This window comes from Neofelis nebulosa, chromosome 5 (assembly GCF_028018385.1).
Source record: "Neofelis nebulosa isolate mNeoNeb1 chromosome 5, mNeoNeb1.pri, whole genome shotgun sequence".
In the NCBI taxonomy this organism is placed as follows: Eukaryota; Metazoa; Chordata; class Mammalia; order Carnivora; family Felidae; genus Neofelis; species Neofelis nebulosa.
In genome coordinates this window covers 1,971,064-1,986,225 of record NC_080786.1, presented here as the reverse complement: position 1 = coordinate 1,986,225, position 15,162 = coordinate 1,971,064, and the positions used below count along the sequence as shown (strand labels likewise).

The 15,162-nt window shown below is 39.5% G+C and overlaps 1 protein-coding gene across 4 annotated transcripts in view; it reads left to right on the top strand.

The window, feature by feature from the left end:
- The window catches only part of FBXL2 (F-box and leucine rich repeat protein 2), a 126,033-nt gene that overhangs the window by 19,794 nt on the left and 91,077 nt on the right, over positions 1–15,162 (top strand). For 3 of the 4 annotated variants that reach the window (XR_009261576.1, XM_058729274.1, XM_058729275.1), the window contains exons 2-3: positions 327–436; positions 14,637–14,698. Coding sequence is in view for 3 of the 4 variants with exons in the window: in XM_058729274.1 (XP_058585257.1) it covers positions 327–436; positions 14,637–14,698 (172 nt within the window). In the remaining variant the exon portion in view is untranslated. The remainder of the gene's footprint in view (positions 1–326; positions 437–14,636; positions 14,699–15,162) is intronic. The other variant, XM_058729276.1, reaches the window with a different exon arrangement.

Below are 15,162 nucleotides of genomic sequence, written 5' to 3'. Positions count from 1 at the left end.
CCCTCTTTTTCCCCAAGGTGGGAGTCACTCTGGAGGAGTGCTGATCCTGTCCAGGGTCGCCTGCTGTGTGTGGTAGGGTGGGAGCTGGTTTGGAGGGGCATCTGCTAGGGCAGGTCCACAGGGGAAGTCCAGGGTGGGGCAGGTGGTACTAGGAATGGAGATGGAGGGTGTCAGAACTGGTTCCCACAGCATTAGGCCAGCTCGACTGAAAGAGGGCAAGAGAAATGACACCCGCCAGCACTTCCATTCCCATAGAATGTCCTTACAGATCCCGGCTCCTTCACATCCTAAAATTAGTCTGTGAATCTCCTTCATGTGTCACCCAGGCACCGCTGCCTTCAAACTGCCGCTCCTCTGTCTTGGAATGAGAGCTACGTCATGCAGGCTCTTGAAGAGCACAGACTTGGTTTCCGGGAGCCCTCTGACTCTCCCAGAGGTAAGCCCTGCTGATGTTCAAAGCCAGACAGTGGGGGCTTATCTTCCTGGTGCAGATCCGCAGGGCTGGGAGTGCCCAGTGTGGGGCTTGATCCCCTCGCTCCTCCTTGCCTGTGATATCCCTGCTGTTTGTGGGTCCCCATGCTGGAAGTTTGATTCCTGACCGTGTCCTTGCGCCTCCCACCCTGCTCTGTGGCCTTCTCTTTATGTCTTTAGCTGTGGAAGATCAGTGCTGCCAGTATTCAGGTCACTTTCAGAGTGAGTTAAATTACATGTAGTTGTTGCCTTGGTGTGTTGTGGGAGGAGGTCAGCTCGGGTTCCTCCTACTTTGCCATCTTCTCAAGCATTTGAAATCGCAAATGGGATTGTTTTCTTAATTTCTCTTAACTGTTTATTATTAGTACACAGAAACACAGCAGATTTCTATATGTTGATTTTATATCCTGCAACTTTACTGAATTTATTAGTTCTAACAGGTTTTTGGTCAGGTCTTTAGGGTTTTCTGTATATGATATCATGTCATCTGCAAATAGTGAGTTTTACTTCTTCCTTTCCAATTTGGATTCTTTTTATTTCTTTTTCTTGCTTAATCACTCTGGCTAGGACTTCCAATACTGTGTTGAATAAAAGTGAGAGTGGGCATCTGTCTTGTTTCTCAGAGGAAAAGCTTTCAGTTTTTCCCCGTTGAGAGTGATACTGGCTGTGGGCTTGTCATACATGGCCTTCATTATGTTGAGGTACATTTCTTCTGTACCCACTCTTTTGAGAGCTTTTATCATAAATGGATGTTAGTTTTTTCAGGTGCTTTTTCTGTACCTTTTTAGATGATCATATGATAATTATCGTCCATTTTGTTAATGTGACTTCTCACATTGATTTGTGGGTGTTGCATCCCTGGAATCCTACTTGATTGTGGTGTATGATCCTTTTAATGTATTAGTGAATGCAGTTTGTTGGGGATTTTTGCATTTATGTTCATCAGGGATATTGGCTTGTAATTTTCTTGTGGCATCCTTGTCTGGTTTTGGTATCAGGGTAATGCTGGCTTTGTAAAATGAGCTTGGAAATGTTCTCTTTTCTATTTTTTGGCAGAACTTGAGAAGGATTGATATTAATTATTTCCATTTTGATAGAATCCACCAATGAAGCCATATGATCTGGGGTTTTTGTTTGTTGGGAGTTGTCTGATTTAATCTCCTAACTAGTAGGGAGTCTGTTCAGATTTTCTGTATCTTTGTGATTCAGTCTTGGTAGGTTGCATATTTCTAGGATTTTATCATTTGTTTTATGTTGTCCAGTTTGTTGGCATATAGTTGTTAATAGTCTCATATTTCTTTGTATTTCTGTGGTATCCATTGTAACATCTCTTTCATTTGTGATTATATTTGCATCTCTTTTTTTTCCTGATGATGAGCTTGGTTAGAGGTTAACTTATCTTTTCAAAGAAACAGCTCTTGGGGCGCCTGGGTGGCTCAGTTGGTTAAGTGTCCAACGCAGCTCAGGTCATGATCTCATGGTTTGTAGGTTTGAGCCCCACGTCAGGCTCAGTGCTGACAGCTCAGAGCCTGGAGCCTGCTTCAGATTCTGTGTCTTCCTCTCTCTCTGTCCTTCCCCTGCTTGCATTCTGTCTCTCTCTCTCAAAAATAAATAAACATTTAAAAAATATTTTAAATCAAGGAAACAGCTCTTAGTTTCATTGAACTTTGTAAATTACTGTTTTTTACGTACAATATCTGACATGAAATAACATTGTGGACATGCAAAGAAACAAAATATCAGGAGAAGAGATAAGAGAAACAAAGTCAGTGAAGGTCCAGATGATGAACATGAACAGAAGATATTAGCAGGAAAATGGAAAACTATAAAAAGAACCAAAATGAAAAATGTGTCAGTTACAGTATTCATTTGATGGCCGTAATAGTAGACACAGTCAGCAAACCCCAAGCAAGATAAATACAAAGAAATCTAAACTTAGGCAAGTCATAGTCAAGTTGTTAAAAACCAGAGATTTTTATAAAGGTAGAAAAGAAATAATACATAAATGGAAACAATAATATGAATGACAGCTGACATCTTTTCAGAAAAAATGCAGACCAGAGGACAATGGTGTAACTTTTTAAAGTGATTTTTTTTTTTTTTTTTAAGGTACACATGCTCACTTGGAATTCTATATTTAGGAAAATGTCTTTAAAATGCAATAAAAATAAACGTATTTTCTGGGAGACAAAACCAAAGACAATTTGTCTATAGCAGACCTATATAATAAGAAACATTAAAAGAAGTATTTCAGTGATGAAGGGAAGTGATAATAAAAGAAGCTTAGATCTGAAGGAAGGAGTGAATTACACTAGGAAGGTAAATGTAAGATTAAATGATTAAAACATACGATCAAAAGATTATGCCTGCATAAAGCAAAAATAATAGTAATGTATTGGATACTTAGTGTAAGAAGTAATATATATAACTATAAATGCAAAACATATGAGGAAATTAAGTTTGTGATAAGTTAAAGATGCACTTTATAAACACTAGAGCAAACATTAAAAAAAGATACGCAGCTGTGAGCCACAGCTGAATCCACACACTAAAGGAAATTGAATAATACTGTTTTATCAAAAATTAGTCATGAAAGCAGGAACAAAGTACAAGACAAATGGAAGATAAATATCAAGATGGTAGACAAAATGAATCAAATCAAAAAGTACATTAAATATAAGTAAGGCATATACTCCAGTTAAAAGTTAGCAGTTGTCAAACTGGATAAAATAGCACGGCTCAACTATGTGCTGCATGTAAGAGGCACTTTATTTTTTTAAGTTTACTAATTTTGAATGAGTGAGCATGAACAGGGGCAGGGCAGAGAGGAGGACAGAGAGAATCCCAAGAAGTCTCCAGGCTGACAGTGCAGAGCCCGACGTGGAGCTCAGTCTCATGACCATGAGATCATGACCTGAGCCAAAATCAAGAGTCGGATGCTCAACCGACTGAGCCACCCAGGCACGCCTGTAAGAAACACTTTAAATATAAAGGCACACCAAGTGTTCATCAATGGATTAATGGATAAAAATGGTATGAGATACAAATATAGATATATCACATAACGGAATATCATTCAGCCATTAAAAAGAATGAAGTCTTGCCATTTGCAACAACATGGCTGGAGCTAGAGAGTATAATGCTAAGCAAAATAAGTCAGAGAAAGACAAACACTATATGATTTCAGTCATATGTAGAATTTAAGAAACAAAACAGATGAACAAAGGAAAAAAGAAGGAGACAAACCAAGAAACAGACTCTTAGCTATAGAGAACAAATTGATAGTTACTAGAGGGAACATAGGGGGATGGGTGAAATAGGTAATGGGGATTAAAGAGTACACTTAACATGATGAGCACTGAGTAATGTATAGAATTGTTGAATCACTAAATTGTACACATAGAATTAATATAATACAATAAACTATGCTGGAATTAAAAAAGTAAAACAATGTGATGTGTGTGTGTGTGTGTGTGTGTGTAATTACAGTAAGTGATAAACCACACTTATTGTGGTGAGCTTTTGTAATACATGTAATTCTCAAATCACTGTCTTACACCTGAAACTCATATCTGTTTAAAAGATGAGAGCTTTTGTTTTTAATGGAGTACTGTGACTCTTAACAAAAATATTACTGAGGAGGACCAAAGATGGTGGTGGAGTAGGAGGACCCTAGGCTTTCTCGTCCCATGGACGACGCAACTAGATGATTATAAAATCATCCTAAATACTGCCAGAAGTTGGCCTGAAGACTGATAGAACAAACTCTACAACTAAAGGGAGAGAAGAGACCACTCTGAAGAAGGTAGGAAGGGCAGAGACGTGGTTTAAGGGTGAAATGGATCACCAGTGCTTTAGAGGAGAAGGAGCAGTGGTCGTGGAGAAGGACAAGAGAGAGAAGAGAGCACATGGAGAACAGTTCCCCAAAGCCATTGGTTTGGAAAATGAGAGGGGTGGAATCAAGTGAATTATTGCAACCAGTAGGGCTTAAAGTCTGGAGTTTTAAAGTTCAGTGTGCTTGGCTGGGATAGAGCCAGGAGGGCACTGCCCTGCTCCCGGAGAGAAGGCAGGCAAACATCTGGGGGCAGACAGTGTGGAAAGAGCAATCTGAAGAACACTTAGGTCACACAGCGGGGAGATTATTCACTTGTCTCGGAGAGTGTCTCTGGGAGAGAACGTACACACAGATGCCTCTGCAGGGACAGGGGAGCCGGCTGGTGCCATTTACCTCCCCCACCCCTCACGAACAGAGCATAAACACAGAGCCACTGGTAGGAGGCAGTGCAGTGCTGACACTGGCTGGCTAACTTGCTTACACCAAGCCCCAGCTCCTCCAGCGCTGTGGTAGGACTGCCCTTCTTAGTCTGGCTTGATTCAGTCCCAGTGTGGTGGGCCCCTCTCCCGGAAGACCAGCACAAATCATATCTTCCAACCAGAGAGTTCTTCAAGGCCTCAGTTCTAGTGGAAGTAGCATCAGGTCTCATTTAACAAGCAGACCAGAGCACACCTAGTTAAAACTCGCCACATTCAGGCCAGAGACCGACACTGCCCACAGCAGGCAAGGAGAGCCTCTGTAGGTGAGTAGCCTTAAGGATAGAGCAGCCAAAACACAACAGCAGAATGCACGCAGCATATACCAGAGACACTCTCTGAAGCACCAGGCCCTGGCCACTATGTGACCTCTTCTTCATAAGACCATTACTTTCAGGAACAGGAGATATAACTGGCTTTCTAACACAGAGAAGAAGGCAGAGATTTCTACAGAATGCCAGGATGGAGGAATTTATCCCAAATGAAAGAATAAGATAAGGCCATGGCCAGAGACTAAGTGAAACATACATGAATAACATGCCTGATGGAGAATTTAGCGCATCAATCATAAGGATACTCACTGGGCTTGAGAAGAGAATAAAAGATGTCAATGAGACCAGTTCCTCAGAGGTAAAAGAGTTAAATAAGAAACATGAAGAATGCAATAAGTGAAATTGGAAACAGGCTTGATGCAATGAATAGCAGAGAAACGAATTAGTGACCTAGAAGACAAAATAATGGAAAATAATGAAGCTGAGCAAAAGAGAGAAAGAAGAGCTATGCAACATGAGAATAGGCTCAGGGAACTCAGTGACTCCATCAAAGGTAATAACATATAGGAGTTCCAGAGAGAGAGAAAAGGGGGCAGATTATTTATTTCAAGAAATAATAGCAGAAAACCTCCATGATCTGGGAGAGGAAACAGACAGCCAAATCCAAGAGGCCCAGAGGACTCCCAACAAAATCAACAAAAGCAGGCCAACACCAGACCTGTGGTAATTACATTTGCAAAATTTAGTGATCAAGGAACCATTGTGGAAGAGAATATACTTGGTATGATTTCAGTCTTCTTGAATTTGTAATATTTGTTATGTCTCTTTTTATGTGATTTAACCAGGTGATTTTTTTGTGTGTACTTGAAAATGTGTTGTATTCTCTCTTTTTTTTAAGGATGGAATGTTTTATATATACATATATACGATATATATAATATATAATATGTATTATACATATTATACCTATAATTATACATATGTATTATATTATATATTATATATAATATACATATTATATATTATACATATATAATATATAATATATAATATATAATTATATATATTGTATATATGCATCAAGTAAGAAATGTCCATGTTGAAAAAAAATAACTTTAACTGCGGGTACTCATTAATATCAGAGGGGAAGTGAGTAGGGGGATGGGTAAAATAGGTGAAGGGTATTAAAAGTACACTTTTGATGAGCACTGAGTAATGATATATAGAACTGTTGAAGCACTATATTGTATACCTGAAACTAATACAACACCATGTGTTAACTATATTGGATTTAAGTTAAAATCTTAATTAAAAAATAATAAAAGGGGCACTTGGCTGGCTCAGTTGGTAGAGCATGTAGCTCTTGATCTTGGGGTTGTGAGTTTGAGCCCCATGTTGGGTGTAGAGTTTACTTAATTAAAAAAAACATTAAACATTTTCTTTAACGCTTATTCATTTTTGAGAGACAGAGACAGAGTGTGAGCAAGGGAGGGGCAGAGAGAGAGGGAGATACAGAATCCAAAGCAGGCTCTAGGCTCCAAGCTGTCAGCACAGAGCCCGACACAGGGCTTGAATTCATGAAACGTGAGATCATGACCTAAGCTGAAGTTGGATACTTAACCGACTGAGCCCCTCAGGCGCCCCAATTTAAAAAAATTTTTAATAAAACATGAAAAATATTAAAGAAGTAGATTAATTGAACACTAAGAAATATTGTTTGGTTGCTTTAAAGATCTATATAACATGTCTTTCACAACAAATATAAAACTTTGAATCTATAGCAATAATCTAGAAGATTTTATTGTATATTCAGGAATGTTATATACTAAAATGGCCACAACAACACAGCATAGGGAATATAGTCATATTCTTGTAATATATGTCATGTTGTAATGGCATTGTATGGTGACAGATGGCAGCTGCAGTTGTGGTGAGCAAAGCATAGCATATAGAGAAGTTGAATCACTTTGTTGTATACCTAAAACTAATGTCACATTGTATGTTAGTTATACTCAAAAAAGTTTTTAAAAATAAAAAACAAAATGGGCCCTAAGTTTGAAAATACACACACACACACACACACACACACACACACACACACAAAGCCACAGATTGCAAGTATAAAAGGATGAAAAAGATGCAAAAATCAGAAGAAATCTGGTGTTGCGGTATTAATATCAGTCAAAGTAGATTTTGGGGCAAGGATAATTTCTGGAAAGAAAGGACATTTCATAATGCTTAAGGGTTAATTCATTAAACATACATAATAATCTTAAATGTATATGAGCCTAACAAAGCTTCAGAATATATGAAGCAAAACTCAGCAGAATCCAAGGTGGAAAGAAACAAATCTACATCATAGTTTTAAATAACACCTCTCTCTTACTAATTGATAGAAGTTGAGGATCAAGAAAACTCAGTAAGGATATAAAAGATTTGAACATCACTACCAGTCATCTTGACATAATTCACATTTATCTAATGATTTACTTCAGAATATAGAAATAGCAAAATGGTAAAATTAAGTCCTTCTTTAATAGTAATCACTTTAAATGTGAAAGTATTAAGTATAAAAGTGATCATTATATTTTGATAATTCCTCAAGAAGTTATAATAATTCTAAGCATATATGCACCAAACAACAGAGCCCCAAAGTATGTGCGGCAAACTGACAGAATTAAAGGAAGAAGTAGACAGTTCTACAATGATAGTTGGAGATTTCACAGTCATCATCATAACTATTATTTGTTGAGCACTCTCTATTTGCCTAGACTGTTCTAGCCATTTTATGTATATGAATTCATTTAACTCACAGCATCCCTGGTGGCAGGTTCCATTCCCCATTTTAAAAAGAGGAAATCATGGCATAGAAAAATGACATACCCAAGGTAACAAAGGAGTATGTGGCAGAAGCTGGATGATAGATTCTGTAAATTAAACTTGGTTCTTAGAGATGTTCTATTCAAACCTCCCACTGAAAGAGGGATTTTTTCCTTCAGCATTCCTGGTTCTGTGATCCATGGGAGCACTGTGGATAGAGCATCACTGCTTGAAAGAGTAAAACATTCTAGTATGGGCTATTCTAATTGCTAGACAGTTCTTTCCTATGCCGAGTTGAAATCTTGTAACTTTGATTTACTCGTCTTTGTAATAACAGAAAATAAGCCCATCCTTCTATCAGCTATTGAGGTACGTGAAGATTGTCATGGTGTCGTTCACCACCATCCTCAACACCACTTGGACATGTCAATACCAGACTTTCAGTGACAGGGCAGTTAGATGGCAGATCAGTAAGTAGATAGAAGATTTGAACAACGCTATAAACCAAATAGACTTACTGGAGATATATAGAACATTCCACCCAACAACAGCAGAATACGTATTCTTCTCAAGTGCACAAGGAACCTATTCCTTTTTTTTTTTTTTTAATGTTTGTTTACTTTTGAGAGAGAGACAGAGTGTGAATGGGGGAGGGGCAGAGAAAGAGACACAGAATCTGAAGCAGGCTCCAGGCTCCGAGCTGTCAGCACAGAGCCTGATGTGGGGCTCAAACCCACGAACCGTGAGATCGTGACCTGAGCCGAAGGTGGGCACTTAACCGACGGAGCCACCTAGGCACCCTGGAACCTGTTCCTATTCCTTTAGAACCTATCCTGTTCTCCAGGGTAGATCTTATGTTAGGCCACAAATATAGTTTCAAAAGATTGACATCAGAGAACTCTGACCACAATAGAATGAAGCCAGAGATAAAAAATAAAAAAGAAGGAAAAGTGGAAAATTCAAATATGTTGGAATTGAACAGCACACTCTTATACAACAAATGCGTGAAGAAATAGAAAGGATTTTAAATTTTTTTTTTTTTAACGTTTATTTATTTTTGAGACAGAGAGAGACAGAGCATGAACGGGGGAGGGGCAGAGAGAGAGGGAGACACAGAATCAGAAGCAGGCTCCAGGCTCTGAGCCATCAGCCCAGAGCCCGACACGGGGCTCGAACTCACGGACCGCGAGATCGTGACCCGGGCTGAAGTCGGACGCTCAACCGACTGAGCCACCCAGGCACCCCAGAAATAGAAAGGATTTTAGAAAATAATTTGAGGTGAATGGAAATGAAAACAACATATCAAAACTTATGAGATGCAGTTAAAGCAGGGATCACAGGGAAATTTAGAGTTGTAAATGCCTACATTAAAAAGAAAGGGGGCACCTGGGTGGCTCAGTTGGTTAAGCATCCAACTCATGATTTCAGCTCACGTCATGATCTCACTGTGTGGGATTGAGCCCTGCATCAGACTCTGAACTGACAGCACGTAGCCTGCTGGGGTTCTCTCTCCCTCTCTCTCTCTGTCCCTCCCCTGCTCAGATACCCCTGATCAAGGTATCTCTCTCTCTCAAATAAACATAAAAAAAAAAAAACAAACAGGAAAGATTTCATATCAATAACCTAACTTTCCATTTCAAGGAACTAGTAAAAGGTAAATTATCTGGTTAACACAGTGCTTAATGGGGCTTGGAATACAACAGGCACTTAATAAATGTTAGTATCTCACTGTCAGAAGGTGGAGGTGGGTCAGATTGAGAAGATTCTCCAGATTGAGAAGTCACTTTAACGTGAAAATCAAAGCAAACCACTCCATGCCACTTATACAGAGTTTTGTCCAGGGTCCCTTATTGACAGGGTATCGGGCCAGCGGGTGGAGGGAGGATCCAGGGCGCTGCACCGCCATTCTCCACGCAGCTCGGACCTCAGCCCTTATCGAACAAGGGGCATGGTGGTGTGGCCACAGGGTAGCTATGTAAAGTGAGTGCGAGTTACCTTCTGCACACCAGTCATCTCTACTAGTTATCTGACGCGGCGCCGTCTCTGTGCCGGGGGGAGAACAAGACGGAGGGCCAGTGGCGGAGTCTGTGGTCAGCACTCCTGTACGCACATACACATCGCTCAGACTGATCGTTCAAAGTGCGTTGCAGGGGCGCCTGGGTGGCGCAGTCGGTTAAGCGTCCGACTTCAGCCAGGTCACGATCTTGCGGTCCGTGAGTTCGAGCCCCGCGTCAGGCTCTGGGCTGATGGCTCGGAGCCTGGAGCCTGTTTCCGATTCTGTGTCTCCCTCTCTCTCTGCCCCTCCCCCGTTCATGCTCTGTCTCTCTCTGTCCCAAAAATAAAAAATAAAAAAAAAAAAAAAACGTTGAAAAAAAAAAAAATTAAAAAAAAAAAACAAAGTGCGTTGCAAATGAATGTAGGATACTATTTGCAGCACTTCCTACTTCTGCAGTTTGCCTTGATGGATTAGGACACATGTGGGTGTTGTAAACAATGAGAATTCATGATAGCCTCGCTTTGAGTTTCATGGAGGAAGACTTTATTAATTATAAGGGAAAGGGAATATAAAGAACTAAACAACTGTAGTGAACATATATATAGAGAGAAGTATAGACAAGAACAAAGAAAGTTTGTTTACTACATCAAATTGGATACATACAGTATGCACCCTTCTGGCTGGGGAAGCCCCATGGTGAACAGCCCGGCTGGGGTCCCGATTGCGTGTCCTGGGAAGAGTGTCCTCCCCTGAGGTGAGACTTCCAACTAGCTATTCCTGCCAGGGCAGTCGATATACTATCCGCGTGTGATTTGTGGCTAGTTATTATGTTTGCTTATGTGCAGTCCTGAGCGAGCTATTTTTTCTCTGTTTCTTTTATAGTATCTCGCAATCTTAAGGGCGTTTGCATATTCCTCTTCCCTCCCTGATCCATCCCAGGGGGCCAGCTTGGTCTGGCTCAAGGAGGAATGTGAGGCATATTAATCCCTCGTGGCATCAGGAACAGAGGGGCCAATTCTGACCCCTAGAAAAATATAGAGTCCAAGCCCACCAAGCCCCCCATGATGGCATATCATGGCTCTGGGCAGAAATGCATGACAAGTCACATAAACAGCTTCTAAAAAAGACAGTGGGTTTTTAAATCCATATTTTAAATTGAGATATTATAGGGGCGCCTGGGTGGCTCAGTCGGTTGAGCGTCCGACTCTGGCTCAGGTCATGATCTCGCAGTCTGTGTGTTCGAGCCCTGCATCAGGCTCTGTGCTGACAGCTCAGAGCCCGGAGCCTGCTTCGGATTCTGTGGCTCCCTCTCTCTCTGCCCCTCCCCTGCTCACGCTCTGTCTCTCTCGGTCTCAAAAATAAATAAAAACATTAAAAAACATTTTAAAAAATAGAGATATTATACACGTGCTGTGAATTTCACCCATTTAAAACGTACAGTCCCATGTGTTTTAGTATATTCACCAAGTTGTGTCTTTGTCACAAGTGTCTAATTCAAGAACGTTTTTGTGACTCGAAAAAGAAACTCCATACCCATCAACGGTCACGCTAGTCTTAGTTGACCACTGATCTATGTTCTTTCTCCATGGATATGCCTTCTCTGGATGTTTAATGTAAATGAAATCTACAATGTGTGGCCTTTTGTGTATGTCGTTTTTCACGTAGCACAGTATTTTCAAGGATCGTTCCTGTTGTAGTATGTCAGTACTCTGTTCCTTTTATTGCTGAATAATTTTCCATTGTGTGAATATACCACATTTTGTTTATCCATTTATTAGCTGTTAACATCTGGATTGTGTTCACTTTTTTTTTGACTTATTATGAGCAGTGCTGCTGTGAACATTCACGTGCCAGTTTTTGTGCGGAAACGTGTTTTTGTTTCTGTTAGGTAGGTACCTGTGATTGGAATTGCTGATTTATATGGTAGCTCTATGTTTAACCTTTGAAGAACTGCTGGACTGTTTTCCAACGTGGTTGCACCATTTTATGTTCCAGTTTCTCCACATTCTTGCCATTATTGTTTTATTTTAGCCACCCTTGTGGCTGTGAAGTATCTCCTTGTGGTTTTCATTTGCCCTTCCCTAGTGATTAATTATGCTTAATTTATTTTTATGTGCTTATTGGCATTTGCAGATCTTCTTTGCAGAAATGTCTATTCAGATCTCACGCCCTTTTTTTTTTTTTTTTGAGAGAGAGAGAGAGTGCGAATGCACACGTGAGCAGGGGAAGGGAGAAGGAGAGGGAGAGAGAGACTCTTAAGCAGGCTCTATGCTCAGGATGAGATCATGACTTGAGCTGAGATTCAAGAGTCAGATGCTTAACTGACTAAGCCACCCAGGTGCCCATCATGCCCATTTTTTTTTTTTTTTTTAATTTTTTTTTTTTTCAACGTTTTTTTATTTATTTTTGGGACAGAGAGAGACAGAGCATGAACGGGGGAGGGGCAGAGAGAGAGGGAGACACAGAATCGGAAACAGGCTCCAGGCTCCGAGCCATCAGCCCAGAGCCTGACGCGGGGCTCGAACTCACGGACCGCGAGATCGTGACCTGGCTGAAGTCGGACGCTTAACCGACTGCGCCACCCAGGCGCCCCTCATCATGCCCATTTTTAACTGGTTTATTTTTCTTTTTGTTCAATTGTGAGAGTTCTGTGTATATTCTAGATGTAATTCTCTTATCAGATATGTGATTTGCAGACATTTTTTTTCCTATTTTATGCATTGTCTTTTCACTTTCTCAGTGATGCCCTGTGAAGCACAAAGGTTTTTTAATTTTGATGAAGTCAAATTTATCTATTTTTTCTTTGATTGCATATACTTTTGGTGTCATATCTACAAAACCATTACATACAAAACCATTACATGCATACAGGTCACCAAGATTTATGCTTATGTTTTCTTTTAAGGGGTATAGTTTTAGCTCTTATATATTTTTTTAGCTCTTTGATCTATATCAAGTTAATTTTTTAATATAATGTGAGGTCGACATTATATTTTTATTGCATGTAGACACCAGTTGTCCTGACACCATTTGTTGAAATACTGTTTATCCCCCATTGAATTATCCTAATGCCCTGTCCAAAATCAATTGCCCATAAATATAAGGGTTTCTTTCTTGACTATTAATTCCATTCCATTGATCTATATTTCTATCCTAGGCCAATACCATGATATTTCAATTCCTATAGCTTTATCATAAGTTTTGAAATCAGGAAGTGTGAGTCCTCCAACTTTGCTTCCCTTTTCAAGATTATTTTGGCTCTTTTGCGACCCTTGCGTTTCCATATGAATCTTAGGATCAACTCTTTAATTAAAAAAAAAAAAAGACAGCTGGAATTTTGATAGAGATTTCATTAAATCTGTGGATTAATTTGAGAAATGTTGCTAACTTAGCACTCTCAAATCTTCCAATTTGTGAACGTGAAATGTGTTTTGTTTGTTGTCTTTAATTTCTCTGAACAGCGGTTTTTGTGTGAATTTTCAATAGATGTCTTGCATTTCTTTAGTTAAATTTATTCCTAAATATTTTACTCTTTTGATGCTGCTGTAAATGAGATTGTTTTAATTTCGTTTTCAGGGGGGCACCTGGGTGGTTCATTCAGTTGAGCATCTGATTCTTGATTTCAGTTCAGGTCGTGATCCCAGGGTTGGGGGGAGCAAGCCCCAAGTAGGGCTCTGCACTGAGTGTGGAGCCTGCTTGAGATTTTCTCTCTCTCCCCCTCTGTCCCTCTCTTCCACTCGCATTCTCTTTCTCTTTAAAATAAAATAAAACTGGGGCGCCTGGGTGGCTCAGTCGGTTAAGCGGCCGACTTCGGCTCAGGTCACGATCTCGCGGTCTGTGAGTTCTAGCCCCGCGTCGGGCTCTGTGCTGACAGCTCAGAGCCTGGAGCCTGTTTCGGATTCTGTGTCTCTCTCTCTCTCTCTGACCCTCCCCCGTTCATGCTCTGTCTCTCTCTGTCTCAAAAATAAATAAACGTTAAAAAAAATTTTTTTTAAATAAAATAAAACTAAAAGAATGTTTAATTTCATTTTCAGGTTCATTGCTAATACAATTTATTTTTATTTTTTAATGTGTGGGTTTTTTTCATTTTTTTGTGGTTTTTTTTTTTGTTGTTGTTTGTTTGTTTGTTTTTTTGAGAGAGAGAGAGAACAAGCGGGGAAGAGGCAGAGGGAGAGGGAGATAACAGAATCCGAAGTAGGCTCCAGTCTCTGAACTGTCAGCACAGAGCCGGATGCGGGGCTTGAACTCATGAACCGCCAAGATCATGACCTGAGCAGAAGTCAGACACTTAACCGACTGTGCCACCCAGGCGCCCCTACAATTTATTTTTATATAAAAATACTACATATTTGTATATTCTGTAACCGTGCTAAACTCCTTGATTGTTTCTAATGGTTTTTTGTGAATTTCTTAGACTTTTCTATATACGGGATCAAGTCATCTGTGAATAGAAGCTATTTACTTCTTCCTTTCCAATCAGGGTGTCTTTTATTTATTTTTCTTACCTAAGAGCCTTGGCTAGAACTTCTAATACAATGTAGCATAGAAATTGCTGCCTTGCATTTTTATGAAATGGTGATAGGGTGTAAACTCTTTTATATCCATTAATATTAAAGTGTGGTGACTTCATGAAATTAGTGTCATCGTATCTGTAGGACAGTAATTGGGACTGTTATGATCTAAAAAACATGTGGACTGTTTTTTGGTTTTTTTTTTTAGTTGAGAAACACTTTAACAATGTCTGTGTTTTTTTCTTTTTCTTTTAGGTTTTCTCAAATAACGATGAAGGCCTTATTAACAAAAAGTTACCCAAAGAACTTCTCTTAAGGTAAATGTAGATAAACTTTAAAGAATTCAGATTTGATTCAGTCATCAAGTTCCAAGACAATCTTCTTTCTCACTATGAGTCCATAGCATAGAAAAACAGACAGAATTAGGCTAACTGACTTTTTGTTTTTGTTTTATAGAATGCTGTTCAGCTTGTTGTTAAATTTTACTTGGTCTAATCCAGAATGTACTAAGTATGTACATAGCATTGGTCTGGATTCTTTTTGTAATGTGGTAAGTATTGTAATAACCTTCAGTAGGTGCCACTGTTTTGGTATCAGTAGATGTTCTCAATGTAGTCAGTTATGTGAGGAGAGATGATTATTAAGGTTATGAGCTCCTGAAGTCACAGGCATTTGGATGTTTTCTAATCAATTTTAAAATAAGTATGGTCAAAATTTTGAGTGCTTAGAATTCTGTCAGTCCAAATATTGCTATATTTTTATCCACTTGATGAAAATTATG